At 37.0% G+C, this 26,949-nt stretch overlaps 1 protein-coding gene across 39 annotated transcripts in view; it reads right to left on the minus strand.

Annotated features, from left to right (window-relative positions):
• LOC127438032 (receptor-type tyrosine-protein phosphatase C-like) overlaps positions 1 to 26,083 on the minus strand; it is a 59,921-nt gene extending 33,838 nt beyond the window's left edge. For 5 of the 39 annotated variants that reach the window (XM_051693293.1, XM_051693292.1, XM_051693290.1 and 2 more), the window contains exons 1-4: positions 21,622 to 21,807; positions 21,433 to 21,527; positions 9,019 to 9,033; positions 8,638 to 8,688 (exon numbers count right to left, since the gene is read on the minus strand). In XM_051693293.1, coding sequence (XP_051549253.1) covers positions 8,638 to 8,688; positions 9,019 to 9,033; positions 21,433 to 21,487 — 121 coding nt within the window. In that variant the 5' untranslated portion in view covers positions 21,488 to 21,527; positions 21,622 to 21,807. Of the gene's footprint in view, positions 1 to 1,107; positions 1,219 to 3,360; positions 3,436 to 4,180; positions 4,244 to 5,514; positions 5,578 to 6,856; positions 6,920 to 8,637; positions 8,689 to 9,018; positions 9,034 to 21,432; positions 21,528 to 21,621; positions 21,808 to 26,040 lie in introns of those variants that run through there. The other 34 variants (XM_051693265.1, XM_051693254.1, XM_051693252.1 and 31 more) reach the window with 23 other exon arrangements.
• Positions 26,084 to 26,949: the final 866 nt, after the last annotated feature.

The following is a 26,949-nucleotide window of genomic DNA, read 5'->3' on the forward strand; positions in this document are numbered from 1 at the left end:
TCTAGTTGTGAACATCTTAAATTTACAATTATCTACAATAATTTTCAGGTGAGTTTTCTTGACCTTCTCATTACAAAGGGTGGGGACAGACTAGTAACAGATCTTTATAGAAAACCTACTAATAAAAATACAGTTTTACATGGTCATAGTTTTCACCCTACCCGTTTAAAGAGAAGTCTTCCGATGAGTCAATTCAATAGGATATGTCGCATTTGTAGTTCCGAGGAAACGTATAAAAAACAATGTATTGACTTTTCAGGAAAGAGGATATGCACATAGCTGGATTAAAAAAGCTTCTGCTCTTTTCGAAAATACAGATCAAAATGAATGCCTCAATAGAAAACGTCCTGAGTCAAAAAGCAATCGCTTGTCCTGTATAATTGAAGATTCGCCTTTAGGTAAAGAATTTGAACAAAATGTATGTAAACACTAGCATATTCTCAACTCCACGAATAGCATACAAGCGTGTGCCCATTACACAACAGTTTGTTGTTAGGGCCGATCAATCTCCTGAAAGCTTGGTACATTTGTTTCTATCTGTCCCCGACGCCAACTATAGATGTGGACAATGTGCCCAATGTAATTTCACAAAAAAAATGTACAAAAAATTTAGTCATCCTCGTTTGGGTAAACAACAAAAAATAAAAGGAAATGTCATATTTCTTATGCTTGTTTATGTTACTGGTTTATATTTAATTTTCTTGAATATCATGAATCTAACTATAATAGTAATTGTAAATTTTCATTTGACTTTGTAGTGCATTGTTGATGCTGTGACACTAGCTTTTTAGGATTGGTATAATTGGTGGTATTGTATGATCTTTATTGTAGGTCACTGGTGATTGTTTTTTAGATAGGGTTTTGTTGTAGTAGGGTGCATGCTGTCACCAGGAAAAGCACATAAATATCATGCACACAAACCAACCTTTACAGAACTTGTTGTTTTTCTAACTTTGGGGTGACTACTGTAAATTATCAACTGTTAAAATATAAATATGGTGACATTATATAGTCCAATATGACCAATTGTGTTACAAAAATGGTGTAACATTGATGAGAAATAAGTACATAGAGTATTAAAGACTAATTTTAGTCTGTTGGTGTTACCTGCGCTGGTGAGAGCAGATACAGATGAGCTGTTGTGGGTGGAGGTGAGAGGTTTGATGGAGGTGTGTGTAAGCGTGGTGGAGTCATTCACTGTAACTTGTGAAGGTGGTTCTTGACAATATAGAAAAGTTTAAATTGACTGATCCATTTTTTTACTTCAAAGTGCTAAATTCAGTTACAAATAGTAATTGAATACATTATAGTAAAATGCATAGCTCTGAGATTATGCTAGAGTTAGAATAAATAAAACATTTATTCTACAGAGTAAAACACTTTTGTTAAAAGAGCTTACCTTTACTGATATCTGTTGGATTTGCTGGCCATTTACTTGTCACTTTATAAGATGACTAATGGGCCGTTCACACAGAAAATGTTCTTGTGTCCTATTAAAAAAATGTTTTATCTACACTACAGCTACACTAAAACCTGTTGGGGTGTAAAGAGTAGCATCTCTACTTTACTTTTGTTTGATATGCTGCTTTTAAAAAATTCATTCATTTTTCGCATGTCAGCGCGCTGAAAATCATGATGTCCACATATGTGGATTTTGGGATATTATTCCCTCAAAAGTTGAGGAATAGCTTTCCACATTAACAAATCTGTGGGTTATTTTGCTTCATTTTATTATACATTTTGTTATATTTTATTTTGTTATCACTGTGCATTAGGGTTCTATTCATTAACATTAGTAAATGCATTCCTATATTCACTGTGTATTTTCACATTGAGAATCAACGGGTTCATACAAAAGCTGAAAAATTTAGCTTTCGGAGGATTTATATGGAGTTAGGATGAAAATAATGTGCATTTCAAACTGTTCTGGGACCAGTGCAGACAGACAGCACACTGGAGGTTAAGTCATTCACTAAATAGGGAGCAAGGGAGCATCCTATAGCTCTCTATGCAGCTAAGAGCATTCAATACAAACTTCCTATCAAAAGTTCAGTTTCAGGTTGCAGATGATGTTTGGACCACACTACATGTTTGGCAGACATGAGACAATTGTAATCAGTACTTAGATTAAGAATTTATAATGTATAATTTTATTTTAACATGTTTGGCAGTGACTGGATGATGCTGGCCATTACTTTGAATCTGAATGAATTATGCTAATTTCTGATGTAATATTCTGTAACATCTCAAAAACATGAACAACCAATACTCCTGGAAACATAATAAACAATTTTATGTAAAAAAAAAAAGACTTTCTTTAGCTTGGTATTATTTAACATTTCACAACTTAGTCCCGCTGTCCACATATGAGGACATACATTTTTCAGAAAAACTTTTTGCTCTATAATTGTTTTTTTGTTTGTTTTTTGTTTTTTTGCTTGTTTATTAGGTGCTACAATACAAATCAAAAAGGGAAATGGAAAATGCACACAGCAGTCACGCTCGGGTCTCAAGAGGTTAATAAAACTAAAATATTCAAGTTTTATTCATTTAATTTTGTTTTCTCAATTAATTTGATGAAAATTTGTTATGAAATTAATCTTAAAAGTAGGCTAAAATATATAATTTTTGAGTGTATGTATGAAGCATTTCGTAGATTTTTTAAGCGTCTCTCGAAATGAGTGTTAATAGTGAGGTGTATTTTTTGCAATACTAAAGAGCCTTCTACTATCTTTGCTTCACATTCAGAAACAACTATAAGAAAGCCATTTAGGCTCATACAAAATAATAATAAATTAAAATTGTAAACACTGTGCTGTGTTGCTTTTAAAATATTGCTCTGTTTGAGTATTCTGACCAGACTGACATTGGTTTGACCAATGTTATCAATATGGGGGTGGGACTATCTGTTTGCCCAACCAATGGAAGAGAAGTGAGTCCCCTTCAAGTGTTTGGGAAAGCTGTTTAAAAACAGCACATTGTTTTTGCAATTCATTAGATGAAACTAGAGCTACAGAAATTACAAACTTAAAAATATAAACAACACGATCCCACAGGAAGTCGGCAGGTGATTTCTTAATGTTCAAGTAACCTAAGATCAGTTGATGTAAAACACTTCATGTAGCTTTTTTAAATGGAAAAACACATCCTATGTGAAGAGCCCTTAAAAGTACTAGAGACAACAGATAATACCATGTCATCTCACTATTTGTCAGCATTCTCAAACAAGAATGCTCAGCTATACTCATGTTTGGGAATACTAAGAATACAAAAATGACACTATAATGTAATATGGCAAATTTTCAGAAAGTCTCAAACTTACTTACTGTACACCTACAAGAAACCCGAAAGCTTCAATACCTGCATATGTAATCTCTGTTTGTATGTTGTGTTGTTGTGGTTGGGTGCTTGCAAGTAAGCTGATTGTGTGGTTATCTGTTTCAAGGACAAGCACATAGATTGTTATCCAGACAAGGACCAGCTTTTATACAACTTTAAGTCAACATAAATCAGAATTCACAACCCATTTTACTTCAGTGATGTGACATCTACCTGAGTGAAAAAGGATATTTAACTAGAAAAAAAGAAAAATTGTAGGCCAGGACTTGGATTTGAATGCAATGGGAAAGCGGAATTCCATACCAGTTTGCAGTTGATTGTGGAGGACTACTTCCCTCCTGGTACCCACTTTTAAAAAGTCTTTCTGACTGGGATGTTGCGATTGAAGGGCAAATTCACCTTCAAAAGCATCTCAACATACAGTATCCCAACTTCTTTTTTTCAAAAAAGCATCATTTGATAATAGTCGTAAACTTAATTACATTAACATTAATTGGAATTCAATTACTGTATTATTAATAATACAGAAAGTCTGCATTACCAACAACAGCAGTCTAAAACTATGCCTACATAACTATTTGACTATTGGCTAACATCATTTTCCCCTCTGTGCAGTTAAGAGGTGGAGTTATTACTTTGATTTTTTTTTTAATGAAAGATTAAGAAGACATACGTAGTATCTCCGCATAGCTACGGCGGTTACAGGTTACGGTGCTTAATTCAGTTACAAATAGTAATTGAATACATTATAGTAAAATGCATAGCTCTGAGATTATGCTAGAGTCAGAATCAATAAAACATTTATTCTACAGAGTAAAACACTTATGTTAAAAGAGCTTACCTTTACTGATATCTGTTGGATTTGAGGTCTGTGTAAAAGTGCTTGTGGGTGAGGGGCCTGTGGCTAAGGGAAAAGCAAGCTGATCATCATCTGATAATGTGTACCACTTTATGTAATTCCCAAATACATAAACATTACACTGCTACAGTGTGGTGTTGATGCAAGATGTTGTATGGGGGTGAGATGTCTTTGACTTCCTGAGTGTGGATTTCATTTTTAGAACTATTCTCTTCTGGTAAAAGAAAAAAGTGCTGCCCTTTGAGCACTTACATGATCAAATTGAATGTTATTTTTTGAATTGCAGTATCATCCAATCTGTGGTCCTCGCTTTAGGGATATCCTATAAGACTATTGGCCATTTATTCGTCACTTTACAAGATGACTAATGGGCCATTCACAGAAAACGTTCTTGTGTCCTTTAAAAAAAAAAAAGTTTTATCTACACTACAGCTACACTAAAACCCACTGGGGTGTAAAGAGTAGCATCTCTACTTTCGTGTGATATGCCGCTTTTAAAAAAATTCATTCATTTTTTTGCACGTTTTATGAAAGATTAAGAAGACGTGTTGTAGCTACGCATAGCTATGACGGTTACAGCATAGCCTGACGTGCACCTCTCCAAAAATGTAACTGCACATCATATCGACACAACTGCTGTGTTTGGTCCCCTTTGTAACCTCAGACCATCCTCTAGCATGACAAAAAAGATATCTGAGGTAACGTTTTGATATTCTGTTTATGTTTCATGAAGTAACAAGTAAAAAAAAAGACATATACTGTAGTTTGACAACGTAATGTGGCACAATGCTACACGCAACAACTGTGTGCTACGTCTTATCCAAATTTCGTGAGAGTGTTAATTCAGCGTAGCCTGACGTGCACCTCTCCAAAAATGTAACTGTGCGTCATATCGACACAACTGCTGTGTTTGGTCCCCTTTATAACCACAGACCATCCTCTAGCATGACAAAAAAGATATCTGAGGTAACGTTTTGATATTTTGTTTATGTTTCATGAAGTAGCAAGTAAAAAAATACACTGTAATTTGACAACATAATACAGATGAGCTGTTGTGGGTGGAGCTGAGAGGTTTGATGGAGGTGTTTGTAGGTGTGGTGGAGTCATTCACTGTAACTTGTGAAGGTGGTTCTTGACAATATAGAAAAGTTTAAATGGACTGATCGCTCTACTGGTTTACTTCAAAGTGCTAAATTCAATTACAAATAGTAATTGAATACATTATAGTAAAATGCATAGCTCTGAGATTATGCTAGAGTCAGAATCAATAAAACATTTATTCTACAGAGTAAAACACTTATGTTAAAAAAGCTTACCTTTACTGATATCTGTTGGATTTGAGGTCTGTGTAAAAGTGCTTGTGGGTGAGGGGCTTGTGGCTAAGGGAAAAGCAAGCTGATCATCATCTGATAATGTGTACCACATTATGTAATTAAAAAAATAAAAAAAATATTACACTGCTACAGTGTGGTGTTGATGCAAGATGTTGTATGGGGGTGAGATGTCTTTGACTTTCTGAGTGTGGATTTCATTTTTAGAACTATTCTCTTCTGGTAAAAAAAACAGTGCTGCCCATTGAGAACTTACATGATCAAACTGAATGTTATTTTTTTATGTTAATATAAATTGCAGTATCATCCAATCTGTGGTCCTCGCTTTAGGGATATCCTATAAGACTATTGGCCATTTACTTGTCACTTTACAAGATGACTAATGGGCCGTTCACAGAAAACGTTCTTGTGTCCTTTAAAAAAAAAAAGTTTTATCTACACTACAGCTACACTAAAACCTGTTGGGGTGTAAAGAGTAGCGTCGCTACCTTCATGTGATATGCCACTTTAAAAAAATTTATTCATTTTTTCACACGTTTTAATGAAATATTAAGAAGACATATGTTGTAGCTACGCATAGTTACACTGGTTATAGCGTAGCCTGACATGCACCTCTCCAAAAATGTAATTGCGTGTCATATCGACGCAACTGCTGTGTTTGGTCCCCTTTGTAACCTCAGACCATCCTCTAGCATGACAAAAAAGATATCTGAGTTAACGTTTTGATATTCTGTTTATGTTTCACGAAGTAACAAGTAAAAAAAAAGACACATACTGTAGTTTGACAACTTAATGTGGCACAATGCTACGCGCAACAACTGTGTGCTACGTCTTATCCAAATTTCGTGAGAGTGTTAATTCAGCGTAGCCTGACGTACACCTCTCCAAAAATGTAACAGCACATCATATCGACACAACTGCTGTGTTTGGTCCCCTTTATAACCACAGACCATCCTCTAGCAGATGGTTATCTGAGGTAACATTTTGATATTCTGTTTATGTTTCATGAAGTAGCAAGTAAAAAAAAGACACTGTAATTTGACAACATAATACAGATGAGCTGTTGTGGGTGGAGCTGAGAGGTTTGATGGAGGTGTTTGTAGGCGAGGTGGAGTCATTCACTGTAACTTGTTAAGGTGGTTCTTGACAATATAGAAAAGTTTAAATGGACTGATCGCTCTACTGGTTTACTTCAAAGTGCTAAATTCAATTACAAATAGTAATTGAATACATTATAGTAAAATGCATAGCTCTGAGATTATGCTAGAGTCAGAATCAATAAAACATTTATTCTACAGAGTAAAACACTTATGTTAAAAGAGCTTACCTTTACTGATATCTGTTGGATTTGAGGTCTGTGTAAAAGTGCTTGTGGGTGAGGGGCCTGTGGCTAAGGGAAAGGCAAGCTGATGATCATCTGATAATGTGTACCACTTTATGTAATTCCCAAATACATAAACATTACACTGCTTATCCAAATTTCGTGTTAATTCTAAGCGCAATTTTCATGCCAGTGCAAAGTGGGCGTGGGTGGGAGTGTTTGCGCTCTCTGTGGGTGTATGTGTGCAACTGGGTGTATTGTAAGTTAATAAAGTGGCGCAAATGAAGTGGGCTGACTTAATTTAATCGACATTACTTGACATGAAATGGAATATATAATAGGATGCAGATGGTGAACCTCTGAATTAAACTGCACTTGACCCAGCCCATGAGCTCTTTGCGTACACGGTTTCACCAACCCACTTGTGCCTAGACTTAGTGCATGCTTGCACAAAAAAATATAAAAACTTCATGGCCATGCATGCCCATTGTCTTTGATGTATGACGTATCGCATATTGCTGCACTTAAGGCATAGCACTCTTATGGTTACAATTTAGAAATATGTAGATGAAACTAGTATGCATATTATCTGAGTAAAGAGACCAAAAGATAGAAAGAGAGAGCGAAAGAGATGCCAATGAGAGCTGGAGTCTGACCTGATGGCCTGTAACCCAGCTGCCCAAGAGCAGAGTGCAAAGAAAAAGAGGAAGAGCACATGTTCCAATCCTCTTTTATCCTTTAATTGAGCATGTGATCAAACTGAACCTCATACATTTAAACTGGCCAATCAGCAGACCACTGTGTCAATGCTGATATGTGAATGGAAGAAAATAAGGGGGGAAAACGTACTATTTAACAATTAAAAAAAAAAAAAATAAATCCAATCTGTCTCTTTCTTCTACGTTAGCTTCTATACTAATCCAGCCACTTTAAGAACTTGGCAGTGTGATCCTGCAGATATTGTTGACTTTTTGTATGACAAATTGCTTGCTATGTTCCTCATTTGTAAGTCACTTTGGATAAAAGCATCTGCTTAATGACTAAATGTAAATGTAAGACAGAATGCATGTTTGAATAGCAGGTATGGAACATTTACCAGTTAAGGCAATCCAACAGTTTTACTGCAATTTAATGAGTTTCATGTGTAAAAGTGACTATAGTCTTCCATCGTGCCTGACATATGTTTGTTTTTCATGACGCTTTAAGTACTATGTCTTTTGTTTTACTCAGTGACTGACAAATAGAAAAGTTTGTTTATTAATGTTTAATGAAAAAAGTGTTAATATATTTAGGGGGAATTCACTAAGAACGAAATGTGCTCAGCACTGTCTGCGCTAGTTTAGTACCCGATTCACTAAAGGAATTATGCAGATCAGCCAACAGCACGAACACGGCCACAAAATGTGTGCAGAACACAATTTGTAGCCACAATTTCTATCTTGTGGGCTGATTCTGAGCGCTATACAGTGGAGGATGCAGCAGACCACCATTATATGACAAAATATGCCGGGACTGTACAGCATCACTTGTAATCTAGTAATATTAGAAGTAATCTACCCAACACTGTTAACTGGATACACTCATTAATACATAGCATGCCGTAGCCTAAAATGGTTTGCTGGGGTCTCTCAGTAAAATACAAATAAATATAAAATAAATAACAATTATTATGAAAATGCATCTTGTAACAATGCATAATGGAATGATGGAGGTCAGAATGAGGAGAGGTGGTGAGTGAAAGAATAATAATGCAAGAGTGTGTATTTGATGAGGTGATGTAGATTTACCTGCAGGCAATTTTGTTGGAGTGGGAGGAGTGGAAGACTTGGCAGAAATGCCTATAATCATAGGTTTTAAAGTGGGTTGATACCATGAGAACATGTTAAACGTGGTAGAATCCACAATCTACAGTATAATTATTGTTCAGGAAGTAGAGTTCACGTAAAAGAAACAGTAAACTTCAGAAACTGAAAAATATGTAATCATAAGCATATTTTTGGAAATATTTAAGAAATATTATTAGAAATATATAATATTATTTATATTAATTCACTGAAATAATTGAGTTTTGAAACTGAGTTCATAAAAACAACTGGAAACATAATGGCGAACATAAACATACATAGTAACAGCCTAACAGATAAAGCATTAGCAAAGAAGACACGTACCTTCCTGCAATACACCTGTGGAAAGGATAAGATATTTCATAATTAGTTAACTTACAAGCCACTAAACTTATAGTTATTTCTGGGAATCAACAGAGTATTGAGCTTTCAATAGCTTTTGTGCCGAAAAAGTGATTGAAATTACTTATAAGTTTAGCTACTTACCCACTCTCCCTCAAGAAACATTGTAAGACCTGTTAGCAGTACTATTTGTTCTATTTATGTCTTACTAAACCCCATTCATAGACAAAACAGAAAACAAAAAACTTTGATATGTTCTAAATTGGAACCATTGGTTCACTGCGCTATTAAAATTAGACGACATTTAAATTTGCTTTCCAGTTCACTCAGTTGGCCTGTTTAACAATCTGGCGCAATAGCTTTGGTAGACCACAAGAGGGTGATATAACATTTACTGTAACTGTGCAAACTGAACGATTAGAAATGGTGACGTTTATTATGCAATTTCGCTGTATGTAGTCTTGAAAAGGTCTTTCATTCAAGCTGTTAAAATGACATACTGAAAATACATTGTGTAGGCTGATATACAAATATACATAATGAGTATGATTTTGTAATTTGATAATGATTTGGGTCGAATTTAATGGAAAACTATGTGAAATGAGCTCTGTGGCGCTACAGAATTTTGACGCTGAGCATTAGCGGTGTGTGTGTACTTTCGAAGAAAATAATTGTTTCAAATTTTAGCATGTGCCATGTCGTTCGCCAGACACGTCTGCTTTGCAACTCCCTTTAATTTACCCTGCCTCTCACACTTTGATGTTGAGAAATATGTTTGAAAAGACAAAGACTATTGTGCAATGAGCAGCCCAATTTATATCTGAAAAAATCCAGATTAATATCGGTAATCATCTGGAAAATCTTCATATTATGGATGCGTGAAAAAGGCATTGATCCCAAGCCTACTGTGTTGCATTTCAGTGAAATTTAGAGCAGTGGTTCTCAACTAGTGGGTTGCAACCGAAAAATGGGTCACAGGCCTATTCTGATAGACAGGGGAAATACAATGCTAAATGTGAATAATAAAATGCAACTAACCACATAACCATGCATAGTTAGGAGAGCAAAACCTACATATAGCATAGGCATCCAACCAAACTCATTTGCCGCAAATTCATCTCTTACTTAGTAGAAGCAAGCCAAATTGGGCTGATGCCAACATGAAAATGTTGCTTGACCTTACGTCCCCTCATCCTCAAAAAAACAAAACTATACAAGATAAAAGAAAATATGACCCAGACTAGCGACGATGAACATGGTTTTTGCCCAATTATTAAATTATTGTAAGCTGACAGACATTTAGAATTTTCCAATTTAGCCTGTGTCATGGAAATAATTTAGCATATTGCTGTTGGGCCTGTGCAGGTCATGGTCTGGTTGCCACTTGCTATCCAAGGTACAATCCTCAAGTCCTGAAGCAAAATCTCATACATTTAAACTGGCCAATCAGCAGACCTAATAATCTCTCACCAAAACCAAAATCTCCACCATTGTACACAAATAACGCAGTCCTTATTATGGGTTTGGAACATTTGTGTTGAAAAAATGATGACAGAATTTATATTTTGTAAATGTAACCCTTTAACATGTAAATTAATTGTTTAAGTCAATAATATGATCGAATCAACCTGAAAATATTAGTTTACACCAGCAAAAAGTAGAAATAGCTCCTTTAGGTAACAACTGCACAGTTTTGTACTGGGTAACAACTTACAGTGTATTAAAGATATATTCCAGAATATTCAACAGCATTTGTGGCATAATGTTGATAACCACAAAAAATAATTTTGACTCGTCCCTCCTTTTCTTTAAAAAAAAGCAAAAATGGAGGTTACAATAGAACTGAATGGGGGCCAAATTTTGGAGGGTTTAAAGGCAGAAATATGAAACTTACAAATTTATAAAAGCACTTACATTAATTATTCTGTTTAAACTCATGTATTATTTGGGCTTTAAAGTTGATTAATCATAATTTTTACAGTCATTTTAGGGTTTTAGGGTTTTATTATAAGTGTCTCACTGGAACTTCAATTTTTGCTTTTTTTAAAGAAAAGGAGGGACGAGTCGAAATTTTTTTTTGCGGCAGTCGAAATTATGCCACAAATGCTGTCGATTGAGCTCAACTTGTATTGAACCTAGAATATTCATTTAAGATTTCTTGTGATGTTAACAAACCCTAGGATGTTGAAAAGTACAAATATGATTGGATAATACTTGCAATGAGGATATTTTCAATGATTCAACCAGTTGGAGACTGTATTTGATAGCTTAGCAACAAATTATTTGTGAAGGAAATTGTACAAAAAAATCCCTTTAACAAACAAAAAGCTATTTAGAAATAGGTCAACTATTGCGCACTGACAATTCAGGGACTTTCAAATGATTTTCTCTGACAATGATATTCTTTTTTGAAACCCAGTTGAAAAATCAGCTCCTTGTACATCGGCTTTGGTCAGAAAGGGGAAGAGAGTTACTAGCAGTGGTCTATATGTGACACAACCTGGCTGCCATGGAAACACATAGTGCAAACAAACTATTTCAATTTCTCAACCACAGATTCCTGTAGTTTGACAAACCCTTCCCCCTTCCCCGTGCTGAGACACTTTGGTTTCTCTTCTTTTGTTGCGCTTGACATATTGTATGAATATGTTCGTATATGTGATCCACACTCCAGTATACTCCAGTATATCCATATTAGACTGCATTATTCTCACCATTTAAAATGAACTAGTGAAGGCAAATAGTGCACTTTTAAAAACTTAAGAGAAGTGGTGACCAGTCACAGCACCTAAAATATATGCCTTCCCTTGGTATGTATAATATACAGTATATTCTTTCCAACTATGTAATCACACAGGAAATAGACAAGCAGCAACCAAATGTTCATGTACCCTGAAATCAACCACATTCTGCCAAATTACTGACAAGCGCCATCCCCTACAGTATCAGACATTTTTGCATCAGTTCAAATGTTTTCACTGCATGAGCACATGAAAACTAGGAAGCAATCGCGTTCACATAAACAACAGTGAGCGCAATTCGGAGGTTGCATTTTTGCTTTAATATTACTGTAAAAGGATCTCAGTTCGTGGGCAATGGAGGGCGTGGTCATGTATCAGTCTACGGAAGAGGGAGAGCGGTAAGGCTCGTCACCTGGGTCGTAGACCATCACATGACCATGCCCCCCATGCCACAATTAAATTTTTACACCACTGATGGTTTAGGGTTGAGGTTTGAGGGTAGAGTTAATAAAATATGCATTTCTGTCAATTGTATTGCATCATTTACAACTAAAAACACAACTCGCTTTTGGCGCCACCCAGTGGACATTCCACCTCAACAGCACTTCCAGCTTTGGCCACTGGGGGCAGTGGTTCAAACTGATGTAAGCACAGACTGATTTCAGCAAAAGAACTTTCAACCTCCATTCCGCTGAATTCACAGTCAGATCAGTCTGTTTCTAAATATTAATTCTTGAAGCTCATGGACATGCAAATGTATCAACTACCCATATGTAAACAAGACCTTTGAATCTAGTTCTGACTAAAACTTTGACACACTTAGAAAACCTAAAACATTATACAAGTCTGTTCACCCAAATATAGAGTCTTTCAGGTAGTCCAAACCACACAACAAATCATCATGGTTACTTGTGTAACCTCCGTTCCCTGATGGAGGGAACGAGACGTTGTGTTGATGTAGTGACACTAGGGGACACTCTTGGGAGCCCGAGACACCTCTGGTCTTTGATAAAAGGCCAATGAAAATTGGCGAGTGGTATTTGCATGCCACTCCCCCAGACATACGGGTATAAAAGGAGCTGGTATGCAACCACTCATTCAGGTTTTATGCTGAGGAGCCGAGACAAGGTCCCGGCCATTTCAGCGGGTAGTTCAGCGTTGTGGCAGGAGGGACACAACATCTCATTCCCTCCATCGTGGAACGGAGGTTACACAAGTAACCATGATATTCCCTATCTGTCACTCACGCGACATTGTGTTGATGTGGTGACACTAGGGGTCCCTATACAAAACGCCGCAACTGGCTGAACTGTGTTACATGAACTGGCGGTGTGTGATGGGCAGACTGCTGTGTGCCTCGTAGCCAGCGCACCAGGCCAACACGTAACCTCCCCCAATATAGTTATGAGTGTCGAACGGCCCTTTGGGGACAAGTCGACTACCCAAAAGATAGAGCCAGGCTAGCCCAGTCATGGCCTCTTTTCCCCTTCTTTTTTTCCACTCCCTGAAAAAAAGGGGAAATATCCGACCGGGCCGACCAGGTCTAGTCGGGGAGTGTCCCTCCCAAGGGGAGGACACTGCGGAGACCACACCTCGCCCAGAGAGAGGGGGGACATTTAAGTGGAAAATACGTCACATGGTCTTGCCGAACTATATCGGAAGTATGTCATGTGGAGAAGTCTCATGGTAGGTCCTACCCAATGGGGGAGGAGTTACTACAAACAAGGAGACTGTGGCAGAGGGGCCTCTGCCCAAGGAAGACACAGTTTGCCAACAGGGAAACAAATTAGTGGAAGATATACATCGCATGGGGTTACCTACAGGGAACCGCCACATGCGGAGCACCTACCCCAGAACAGGGCTTTTAGTTAGCAAGTGTACTGGGCCGGCAGCGAGTCTCTCCGAAAACTCAACTGCCACAGGGCTTGGAGGAAGTCAACCAGGGAACATAGTTTGTGAACACTACTGGGAGTAAATGGCACACGTCTTCAGCACAGAGGAGTGCCGTCAACGTTCGTGAGGCGTGCTGTCAATGAGACTGAGTCCAACTCCAAACCGAGAAAAGAGATGCTCTGAACCGGGAGGAGCTTGGTCTTTCCCCAGTTGACCCAAAGCCCTAGTCGGCTGAGGTGCGAGAGCAGTTCCTTTAGTGCCTTGGCAGACTTGCAGGAGAGCCATGGCGTGCAGGGCGGAGGCGGCTTGTCCAGCGGCACCATAGGCCTTGGCTGTCAGAGACGATGTAAACCTACAGGCCTTGGATGGGAGCTTTGGGCGCCCACGCCAGGTGGCAGCGCTCTGTGGGCATAGGTGCACCGCGAGCACCTTTATCCACCGGGGGGATTGCCGAATAGCCCTTGGCCACCCCACCATCCAGGGTAGTGAGGGCGGGGAAGCTGAAAGATTGGGACCGGGCAGTAAAAAGTGCCTCCCACGACCTTGTCAGCTCTTCATGCACTTCCGGGAACAAAGGAACGGGGGCGGGGCGTGGCTTTGAGCCACGAGGGTTCAGGGGAGAGCGGAGGGTTCGACTCTAGCCTGACGCTCGCGGCTGCCCGGGAAAGCATGTCGTCATCTCCGCGTCAGCCTGTGACTGGGCGACCGCACCCGAAGGGAGGAGCCCAGCTGAGGCTTCTGCGTCCGACTGGACGATCCGCGCTCGAGAGCTCATCACCTTCGCGGGCTCCGAATAAGAGGTCGAACTCGCCGTGAGACGAGCTGGCGGACTCATCTGGAAGCCCAATCGGGGCAGACGAGCATGCTGGGGAATGGGAGGTCCGTGGGGGGATACCCGGCGGAGGTGGTCCCATTTGGGTCCCCAAATCGCCCTCAGTGCTAGCCGCGCTGGCCTCATACCCGTGGGTAGAAGGACTGAAGTGGGGAGCCTCTGGGGTGGCTTGCTTTCTTACGAAGGTAAGCCACGACCGCATCATTGCCATGGACATGTTCTCGCAATGAGTACATGACCCATCCACGAACGCTGTCTCCGTGTGAGCAGTGCCGAGTCACGAAAGACAGTGATTGTGACCGTCAGAAGGCGAGAGATAACGAGCGCAACCAGGAATAACGCACAAAGGAAAGGCATCTTTAAAAAGTTCTGTGTGTGCCGCTCTTTTAGAGATATTTACTCTTTTAGAGAAATATACTCTTTTATTTCTGCTGAAGCGCCCAGGGGCATTCTCTGTAGTGCACCAGTGCAGAGGGGGGAGAAGCCGCTGAAATGCGCCGTCAGATCCAGCAGAGGTGAATGAACAGTCGTGGGAATCAGCTCAGTGAGCATGACCGTTCAGCTCCGAAGAGAGCATACCAGCTCCTTTTATACCCGTATGTCCGGGGGAGTGGCATGCAAATACCACTCGCCAATTTTCATTGGCCTTTTATCAAAGACCAGATGTGTCTTGGGCTCCCAAGAGTGACCCATAGTGTCACTACAGTGACACAATGAGTGACAGATAGGGAACAATCGATCAACATTGATGATGTAATACTGTAATCCCACTCAATGCATTGTCAAAATAAACTATTTTGCATACAGAAATCTGGTATTTTTTAACCCCAAGATAATACAATAAACATATTTTATTACTTTTTATCATAACTCTTACATTTTAATAACTAGAGATTCAACTCTAAGAAGCATCAGAGCAGCAATACTTTTAAATAATTTATCTGCCGGATGTGGTTTTGCTCAGCTTGGTTCACAACTCGAGGTGTATGCATTTAGCTGTAGCTGTTATAGCAGGTCCACCCAATAATTGGAACATCACAGTATGAGAATCATGACTAACTGACTATCTACTGCTCATGTTTAATTGGTTTAATCCAAATAAAAAATGGTGTTCGGTTTTTAGTGCCATTTGTGAAAAGCTTTGTAATGACATTATCTGAGTATACCTTTTGAAAGCATTTCAAAACAGACACAGTTTGACATCAAAAGTCACTGTAATCCTTTGATAATGAAGATCTCCTGCAAGTATGATGTTCAACCTGTTTTTAAAAAGTATTCAGAACCCACAACCTATATTCACAAATGTTGACATATAACAATGTATAATAAGAAAACGGGCTGTAACCACAATAGATAATAGTGTCCCCCCACATTAATCAGATTTTCTTGTTTTTGTTCTGCTGCAGTCCATAATGCACCGCTATTTAATTGTCATTAAGTTGCATGGATTATATAATTGTTTAAAAACAAGAACAAACAATTTTATTTATAGCTAACACCACTATTCAATGTCATTTGAGATCAAATAAAAAAAGGTGGGAATCACTTTTCATAGAAGCTAAATGGGAACCTAGTGGATTATTCCAGCGCCATGCATCAGCAAGGTCGGCAGTAACATTTAAGATGTAGTTATCTAACTAAACGTTTTTGCCCACGATTTTATGATAGAAATGTTGTACAGGCCACCGGTGATTTCCTAGGATGCAAACTACTCACCTACTCACTACCAGTGTTGGGGGTAACGAGTTAAAAATAACGTGTGTTATGTAATCAGATAACTTTTTTCCAGTAACAAGTAAAGTAACACAATATTTTTTATTTTAGACCATAATATGATCAGTGGGAGTTGCTTTTGTACACCTGTCCTTTCCCCATATTGCAATAAATTAGGAGTAAAAGTGTGCAAAGTTCAGGAAGGGGACGTAATGCATGATAGGCATTGTAGTTCTAGAGAGTGGGAGGCTTGATTATCAGTGATGCACAACGAAGTTGTAGTATGTGTGCACATGATGAGTATTGTAGTTTGCGCATGATGGGTATTGTAGATCTAGAGAGTATAAGCCATGCTTATCAGCAATGTGCAGAGCACAACAAGTCTTCTTTTACCCCACCCTGAGATTTAGTTTTAAAAACTGCAAAATATTGCTGGTAAAGAAATGTAAATCTGAACGCTTCAGTGGAATCCAGTTGTACTAATCATTTGCAGCGGTTGATTTTTTTGTGCACTGGAGCTTATTTGAGCAGCCATAATAAACTTTGCCGTTGTCATGACAGTCACAGCAAGAGTTAAGAGATGTGTCCTCATAAGGCAACATTTTGTAAAAAAATGTACACTCGGGTAAGTGATACTTTGATTCTCGCATTTGATTAATGTACGCTGCATTTAAAAGTGTGTAATCGCACATTTCCGTGATATAATATAGTACAGGCATAAGCCGGGAGAAGTTTTCCCGTGGCCACGGCATCATTATACAGTTACATACAACGTGGAATGATCACTGACTGTTTGTGCATCCAAATTGTTTTGATTTAAAGCTGCCTGTAACCACTGCTGTAAGATCAGTTTGCATCCAAACTGCTCTGTGTTAAAGCATTTAACATTCAACATTCGGTTGAGTAAAATGCGACTGACTCGTGTAAATTCAAACTGCATTAAAAAATCATTAAACGCATTTAGGCAGAGGGATTGTAAGACTAGTCTTCCACTGGCCATGGCGTGATATACAGGGTGAAATACTCGCTCAATTCACTGACTTATGCAGCCGAACTGCTCATGTTAAAGCTCCCCATAACTGGGAGAATGGGATGAGAAAAGCTGACTCTGGATCAGCAGCTGTGAGCAACGAACTACATCGATTGAGTATGCAGAGAAAATGTCTTAATTTCTTAAAATATTCTACATTTTTGTTCTATAATAAACAAGTAATTTGATTCTTGAAACATACCGTTTTTATGACATTTTTGGTAGCAGTGCAAATGATTCCAAGTTGTATCAACATGCACGTTTGAAGTTGTGGCGTCTGTACTCACCGTGGATCAACTCAAAACAAGCGTGCACTGAGATGACTCAAGTAAAAAATATTAATTTATTCATCAGACTTATTCCTTGAACATGTTAGGCTGGCATTCCCCACTGAATTTTATCCTGACTTCTGAAAAAACCCCTCAAGTTGACTCTGGCATTGCCGATGGACACCGCTTATGACATGACATATGATGCAGCTTCAGATGTTGAACTGCTGCTTTAGGTAAGACAGTGGTTATTCTTCATTATTCATATTGGCTGCCATGTCGATGGAAAAACAAATCATGTATATTCCTGTTATTGAGTCTTTATTATAAATATGACGTGAAGACCTGCTGATTGTAGACTTACTAAATATCGGTTTGTTTAGTATTTTGTTTTGACATGAGTATTGTACAGTAGCTAGCATGAACTGTAATATCTCTACATATCTCTTGTATTTGTATTGAATGCATAGCATAGCAGAAGAGAGAGAGGCGGTGAGAAAAAAGTAATGCAAAATAATGCAAAAGTAACGTTACGCTTTACTTTCCAAGAAAAGTAATTGTTTAATTAATTTAGTTATTTTTTTAAGGAGTAATGCAAATTTCTAACAAGTTATTTCTAAAAATAGCATTGCCCAACACCGCTCACTACTTTATGCTTTGAATTGAAAATATGTCATGTAGACTCATTTGTAATGTTATTTGTAATTGTGAATGTTAAAACATTAATGGAGCAGTTTTTAGATTATCCGGCATGAGACAAACAGTGGTTGTGTCCATATTGTGAAAGAATTGAATGAATGTGGTTATCTGGCTAGCTTTTGAAGTTGTCTTTTAGAAAATTCCCATGATATTGTCTTAGAAAAAGATCTACAAAACTAAAAGTAGGAGAGTTATCACTCTCAGATTTGAACTAAAACATGATAAGACATGTGGCTTTTGATTGCAGATAATTTACAATATATTTTATCTTTAGCTTTAGACTATAAAAGACTCTAACGGGGGCAACACTTTACAATAAGGTTCCATTTGTTAACATTAGTTAATGCATAAGGTATCATTAACTAACAATAAACAATATATTGTTTACAGCATTTTTTTAAATCTTTGTTAATGTTAGTTAATAAAAAATACAATTGTTCATTGTTAGTTCATAGTGCTTTAACTTATGTTAACATATACAACTTTTGATTTAAAAAAATGTTTTATTATATGTTGAAATTAACATTTACCAAGATTAAAAAATTGTATAAAAGTACTGTAAGTTAAGTTAATGTTAACTAATGCTGTTAACTAATGTTACCGAATGGAACCTTATTGTAAAGTGTTACTCTAACTGGTTATACATAAAATGTACATAGGTAATGGAAGAAATGCAATCCATTTGGCTGCTTAGTATGCCTTAGAAAATCAACTGGATTTCCTAAAAAAAAAAAGAAAACCTGTATTTACCAATAAAATCAAATTGACAAAATACCCAGAAACTGTTCAGAATTTTGGTTCAATCACTACTGAACTACTACTGACAATCACTATTTTAACTTAAATGTCAAGGTTGCAATATGTTTCTCCCATCATACAAAAGGCTCTTTTGAGAGTTTGCGGTAAAAAATTTTTAAAATTATTTTAGTAATTTACATTAAGTTATAAACATCAACACACACACTTTATTCTTGCTGAGCAACATGTCTGTTAAAAAAATTGATGTATTCTCACCATAACAATATATTTATTATGTTCGACATCATGACAGTCATAGTCTTCATTTCTGAATAATTATCTGCTTGTAAAAACAGTGTGTCTCTATTTGCTCTATTGACAAATGAAGTCAGACTTTTCCCCCAACCAAAAAAAATAAAGCTTGAGGCATATTCAGTTAAACCAATGCAACAAAGGCCATGTTGAAAAGTACCACAGATCCACAAATGCATGGTCCTTAATATGATGTATTTTCATGGTTTAAAATAAACTAAATAAAAGTCACTTTATTAGCATCCCTGAAAATACTCATGACACTACCTCTATTTTAAACTGTGCACAAAATTTTGTTCTGTCATAAAGGGACATAATAACAAAGGTCAGCTATTTAGAACTTAAACATTATGTTGAGAAGCTAGTTATATATATATATATATATATATATATATATATATATATATATATATATATATATATATATATAAGCCAGCACTGAGTCAGCGAGATAAAGGGGAGCCAGAGACGCCAGTTAGAGAGAGAGAGAGAGAGACGCACACGGCCACTGTGTGTGTGTGTGTGTGTGTTTCTTATGTTGTTTTAAGTTGAGTTTTGTCATTAAAGTTTACATTGACTGTTCTGCCAGTTCCCACCTCCTCCTTGCCCATCCCTTACCCCGTTACATATATTTATACATGTGACTAATCATTTAGGCCACTAAGCAGTGCCTCTTAGGCCTCAAAGTCTGATGTAGGCCCATCTTTCGATCTCTAGCTTCCCTTTATACATGATTTGCATGTACAGTGCAGTCACAAGGATTCACATCTGTTCTGAACACAAAGCACTTTGAAATAAATAGTCAAACCCCCCTTTTTAATGCACCTCTTCCTCTCACTGAATTAGTTTAAATCAGTAACACTTGCAAACACTAATTTAGCTAGCACGTTTGCAAGGCACAGAAACCGGCTCAAAATGGAACAAGGAAGTGGTCAGAGGCGTCATGTTCAAACACAGCATGCAATGAGTGCAATGTGACACCCAAAAGACTGTCAAGTGAATACTATAGCATTATATGTAAAAAATAAATATCTGCAGTTGTTACCTTCAGGAGCTATTTCTAGCTGATCTGACCATTAAAAATTACATTTGTTGGTGTAACCTAAGGTAGTCAGGTTGATTCAGTCATATTAAATTATCATTTTGACCATTAACACATTTAAAACATACTATATGAGGTAAAATTTTAGTTTATTTAACAACGTAATAGGGCCTTATAGATTTATTTATTTTTAAATCAGAGGGGGAAAATTAAGGTAAAATAAAAGTTCCAATTAAAAAAAAAAAAAAAAAAAAAAAAAGGATTAATAGCCTGATTAAATATATAGAACCTTTTTAAGTTCCTCAAAGAACTTAATATTTTCTAGGTCTGTAGAAGCACTTCTACAGTTCTACAGTTCTATAATTCTTTAAAGAACCCAGAAACCAACAACATCAAGAACTTTTTTAACCTTTAAAGAACCATATAGCCAACTCAAGAACCCTATATACAGTAGAAAAAAAAAAAAAAAAGATTCTTGTTTAAAAGAGTGTTGCTTGCTGACCCAAGAAGCTATAAAGAACCATTGAACAACTGAAGAGTATCGGACAGCGCTCACACTCTAAAATAACAAACAGGTTGTGAACTGCATCCATTAAAATTTGGCAGGAGAAAGATGCTGGAGTCAGGAATGATTGAATGACAGCACAGTCTCTAAAAATCAGTCAAGTCCAGCAGAACTTCAAGAAATCTTAAGGGGATCCACCTAAACATCAGCCTTATCTCTGACAGCCCATTCACCAGGTAACGGCAACTATACCCAACACACCTAACCAAAGTGTCCCTCCAAAGACCGTTTTGAAAAATCACACATCAAAAGTTCTATCGAGCATTCATTTACAATATTTAGAAAGCTCTGTCTTGACTTCAATGCTTTACGAAGCAACAACTACTCACTTTGAATGTCTAAAGAGAATTCCTCTTCTTCTTGGTCACCGATGACAATAATAATAATAACTAAGAATGTACCTGTTCTCAGATATATTAAAATATTTTGATAATTCTGGACTATGGAAGCCAATTATGTTCGTCCTGCATGAACTCGCCAAGATCCGACTATCATTGACATCCCTGTCAACTCAGAAATCTCTTGTTGAAACTTTTTTTGTAGATAAAGGTTTTGTACTTACATGGAGCCAAGCATAGGAACAAAAGCAAGGACCCTAGTCCAAAAAATCTCGCCATATCCAAGAGTTCAAGCACCTCTTCTAAGACACCATATGTCCTATTTGAAACAGACACAGATCGGAGTTAACCATCTGAATGCTTAAAAGCTTTCTTGCCTCTCTGTCTCTTTTTTTATTTAAATATTATCTTACGTGTTGTTATTTGTCTAATCAATTGGTCTAGTTGCTGTTGCGTCTAAAACTTCAAGCTTGTTTTTTTGGGTCCGCAGACAGAGTCTCTAGTGTCAGAGACACTCTCTCCTTCAGCTTTGCGTTAAGGCCTTTTCTTAACAGGAAGTTGCATTTTCATCTACGCCACACATCTTTCGACTTCTACCCTTCAAATGGGAAATGAGAGAAAATGATCTCGTTTTTACTCTTTTTTTTTTTTTTTTTTTTTTTTTGCTCATTGAGAACTGGCAGTGAGAGCAACACTTGCATATTGTTGAGAATCATCTCCTGTCTGAGCATTTGAAGACATTCTAGCTGAAGTCAAACATGATGAAAGCACCAGACATTTGTTACATAACTCAGATCAAAGCATCGCCGTAAAGCAAAATAATGCTTTTCTCTAATGCTTTAAACGCCTTCTTAACAGACACTGACAGAATTTCAAAAAATATTTTACAAGGCTATTTTGACATTGTGTACAATCTAATGTAAACAGACTGATCTGACTGTGAATTCGGCGACAGTAGGTTGAAAGTTCTGCTGCTGAAATCAGTCTGTGACTACCGAAATTCAAACTGCCCCCAGTGGCCAAAGCTGTTAGTGTTTTTAAGGTGATATGTCCACTGGGTGGCACCAAAAGCAAGTTTAGTTGTATTTTTAGTTGTAAATGATGTAATACAGTCAACAGGAATGCATATTTTATCAACCATACACCATTACCCAAACCCCAATCCTAAACCTAACCGTCAGTGGAGTAAAAATATTATTTTAGAGTAGAAATGCAACCTCTGAATCACGCTCACCATTGTTTATGTGAACGCGACTACTTTCTGGTTTCCATGACACCAGAACCTGTGTCTTGGAGGTTGCTCCGATGCACCACTGGAAAAAAATGAACACATTTAAATTGATGCAAAATTGTCTGATGGGGATGGCACTTGACTACGTTTACATGGACACCAGAAAGCGGGTTATTGCGAGAAAGCATTGTTATGGTTTACATGCACTGTTTAAGCGGTGTACTCTTTACTCCCGTACACATGCAGCTCGGTCAGTAAGCAGCTTTCTCCACAGCAACGTAATTTCCCTGCGACGCTTGTGTAAATAACAAACATGGTATACGAGGAAGACTACAATTTTTTTATTCTCTGCTGCTTCGCTTTATTTCAAGATATTCCAGAGTTGTTGCTGTGTTTGTTCCCTTATCTTTCTATTGTGACCTGGAGCGGAATTGCGCTTTAATAGTGGACTTTCCCTTTACATAAAACTCAGTGGGATTCCCTCAGTGTACAAGCACATAAATGAGAACATGAGGAACCGTCGATATTTTACAGTGGTGTTTATAAATGGGTATAGTTTATAGTGTATGTGCTTTTCCCACTGTAATCCCAGAAATTTTTTGTTGACTTGTTGTTGGGCTCCATCCTATTATTTGGTCTGTTCCACGAGCATGCGCACTCCTCAAAAACCTGTAAAACACTGCTTATGTGTTTACTTGTCTACATAAGCAGTTTTCCCCAAAACCTAGGTGTGTTTAACCGCTTTCTCTTAATCCCTTAAATGATGTAAGGAAATCTGCGTTCTTGTTTACATGACGTTTCAGAACATCACTTTCTGCAAAAACCCATGTAAACATGGTCAATAATAATTCGGCAGTAGTAGATTGATTTCAGGGTATATGAACATTTGGAAGCAGCATGTCGATTTCCCATGTGATCATGTTGATGTAAAACAACTAAAGTATATTAGACGGGGGTCTGCATAATTGAATCATAGGACTTAGATCACATTATTCCATATTTCACATTATATTGCACATTGTTGTGAATTATGATTACATGTCATGTCCAAAAACTTGAAATATACATTTGTAAGAACTTGCAATCATACAAACATTTCTTGGATACCAAAATACTGAAGTTAGTTACTTAATTATTTTATACAGCATACAGCAATATTTCTTTTCTAATAATTTTACTGATAAAACTTTGATTTTTGAAAGCAGTGTAATATGAATAATACCATTATTACATTTTATAAAATAGATAGTCATGGTCCTGAATGCTGATTGGTTTATAAAGCATTCTAGCCGTGCTAAAATACTTGTGACGTAAAACACCTATTCACCCAGCTACTGTGTATATCACTACACAGTACCCATAGAGGCCAACTATAAACCTTAGTTTACATGTCCAACATAATCACATAAGAAATTAAAATGCTGCTTCGAAATGTTCATGTACCCTGAAATCAACCCCATTTCCATCTAGCGTTACTGATAGCGCATTGCGCAAACTGGGAGACACGGGTTCTTGTTCCATAGAAACCAGGGGCTGGATTCATGAAACATTCTTAAGAAATTTCTTCTTAACTACCATTTTCTTCTTAATTTCTAACTTAAGAAAAAACTTAAGCAGCATTAAAATTCGCAAAAAAAATATTCTTTAAAATCATCTTAATTAACATCTTAAAGTTGGGATAACTTCACAGTTGTCTTAAATTCTAAAAGGTAAGATGTTTAATGAATTTACTGGGTTTTTCACGTAGAGTCCCAAGTCTCAATGGGCTGTTAACGTAAAAATGTGATTTTAGACCGAAAAACTTTTTGACTGTTTTGTGTTTAATGATATTTTTATTTTCAACTTTCAAAGCATGTAAATGTTATCACCAAATTCAAACAATAAATGTTGTTTTGAAGCTTCTTAATGTGGTGACCAGTCATGCTAATTCAAATGGATGCGCTGCATATAGCGCTCTCTCCGTGATCTTTAGAGTTCATAGAAACATAATAATTATAATATTAGAAAGCTGAGACTTGCTTTTTCACCCCCCATCCACATCCCTTTTGGAGTTGGGCAAAGCGGAGACATCCTCTGCCACCCTTTGCCATTTACCCGCCTCGTACTGTCCGTCGTGATATTTTTACCAAGCTTCCCAAGGAGAACATTTTCCTTGCAGTAATTTCCTCAACAAGCACATTCAGCTCTTGTCTACTAAAGTTTTTGTTTCTTTGAAAAGTTATCAAATGGTTAGCAGCAAGTAAATTCTCCTATGAGGGGTAGTGTCATTAAACTAACATATCTCATGCACTTCACATTCCAAAAAATTATGGCGAGGTGCTTGCTACTTTAGAAAAAAAAAAAAAAGAAACGTTAATTGATCAATTTATCGTTACGATATATCAGTGTTGAAGTACTGAATTTGTTGTAGGCTATTAGACAAGGCAAGCCCATGAGCAGGGTGATCAGACAATGTCAAAGCCAATGTCTTTTTATTCTTAAGAAAAAAAATTAAGATGTTCTTAAGAAAATATTTGAGAACATCTTAAGAATTTTTCAAGAATTGAACATTCTTACGAACTTCTTAAAATTTATCCTAAGAACTTTCTTAATTATTTTCTTAGGAACATTTCCATGAATCTGGCCCCAGGAAGTAATCAAGCTCACATATAAAATGGTGAGAGCGAGTTGGAAGTTGCATTTTCCCTCAAAATTTACATTTTTACTGCACTGAGGGTTAGGTTTAGGGTTGGGGTTTGGGTTAGGGGGTAGAGTTAATTAAATATGCATTACTGTAGAGTGTATTATATAATTTACAAAAAAAAAAAAAAAACTTGCTTTTGGTGCCATTCTGTGGATAATTCACCTGGAAATTGAAGCTCAGGCGTGCCCATTTATTCAACAACATGCCACTGGGGGAAGTGGTTCGAATTTAGGTAAGCAGAAATCGATTTCAGTAGCAGAACTTTTGACCTCCTGTCACTGAGATCAGTCTGACATTTTAGGGACTTAATCATCTAATGTTATGTTTAAGGAATGTACTTAATTTGCTTGGTAAAATACTGTTTTAATAAATATTGTTGAAACCATTTCATAAAATCAAAGTGGACCTCAATGCAGTGCAATATTATAAATAGAGTCCCATCTAAGAGCGTTGCAATATCCTAACTCACTTTGGCAATGATTCTCAATTTAGCACGGCCTCAAGTGCCTTACTGCTCAAGTAAAAACTCATAAATCTATTTCGCAATGTATAGTTATGTACATTCGAGAATACATTGTATTTTAAGGCCTATTTGAACAATTAATGTCTTCTGCAACAAATGCCTTGTTTAGTCACTGTTTAGATGTCATAATACACTGATTTACACCCTGATTATCTAATCTAATATCTGAAAATAAAAAAATAAAAAATCCAGTCTACAATATGAAACGGCACCTTCCAAAAATGTCTGAACGCAAATTTCTTTTCAAATTGTGCAATTTTAAACATTTATATCTTTGAAAGTATATATTGTTTATGTTATAAATGTTTTTGTCCATAGCATTCATGTCTACAAAGTGCCTCATCTACACAATTTGTGACTGTACAAAAAAAAAAAAAAAAAAAAAAATTCTTCACCTAACTCGTGAAGCATACAAAACTTCATGCTTTGCTCAATGGGTGTATCTCACTTGCCAAGGCCCCTGCATGTAGGCAGTGCTGCAAGATACCACTTCCTTGCCTGTTCTTTTTTCACTCCTCTCTTTTTTTGGTTTCCCGCCTGTCTGAGGAAGTAGCACAGAAAGAAAGAGAGGCATACACAGATAGAAACTCAGTGACAATGTACTGATTATGAACATATGAAGATACCATAGAAAGATTATAATCAAATTCAAATAGCTGGGAGGTCTTTCCGATGATCAATTAAAAGTTGTCTGTGACTGTGTGACTGTGTGAAGTGTCATTGTTTACATCAAAATCAGAATTCAAAAATATAGCTAGTGCATCAAAAGTACTTTAAACATTACATGCATATGTAAATTCCTCTTTTCTTCACATCACTGTCCTTTTTGTTTAGTCTGATTTTTAAGATTAACTGTAGTTAACCACGATTTTTTGTCATTTGCATCACTTGAGATTCAGAAAAAAAATGTTCCTGAGACTGTGAAGAGAGCTTCCTGCTCACACTTGTGGTGCAGATACCAAGTATTTGTGTGAATGTTCATGAGTTGTTTTGTTTTGATGAGGGCCAGTCATTTTTTATTTTTTTTAAACTGGTTTCATCAAATTAAATTTGCTTTTCTAGTCTAATACACATTGTAATCACAAACGACTGGTAAAACTTAAGGAACTTAATAATCTGATCGTGTAAAACAATGAATAAAACCGCAAATAGACATTGTTTAAAATTAAAAAGTAGACTGTGGGTAGACTCAGAGGGCTATAAACCACTTCCGTAAGTCTGTTCTCTCCCTTACACACATGCTCAAAAGCACACTTACAATTTTGCATGAGCAAATACACAATCTGACACGTAGACTCCACCCA

The sequence above is a fragment of the Myxocyprinus asiaticus genome, chromosome 49 (assembly GCF_019703515.2).
Source record: "Myxocyprinus asiaticus isolate MX2 ecotype Aquarium Trade chromosome 49, UBuf_Myxa_2, whole genome shotgun sequence".
Lineage (NCBI taxonomy): Eukaryota > Metazoa > Chordata > Actinopteri > Cypriniformes > Catostomidae > Myxocyprinus > Myxocyprinus asiaticus.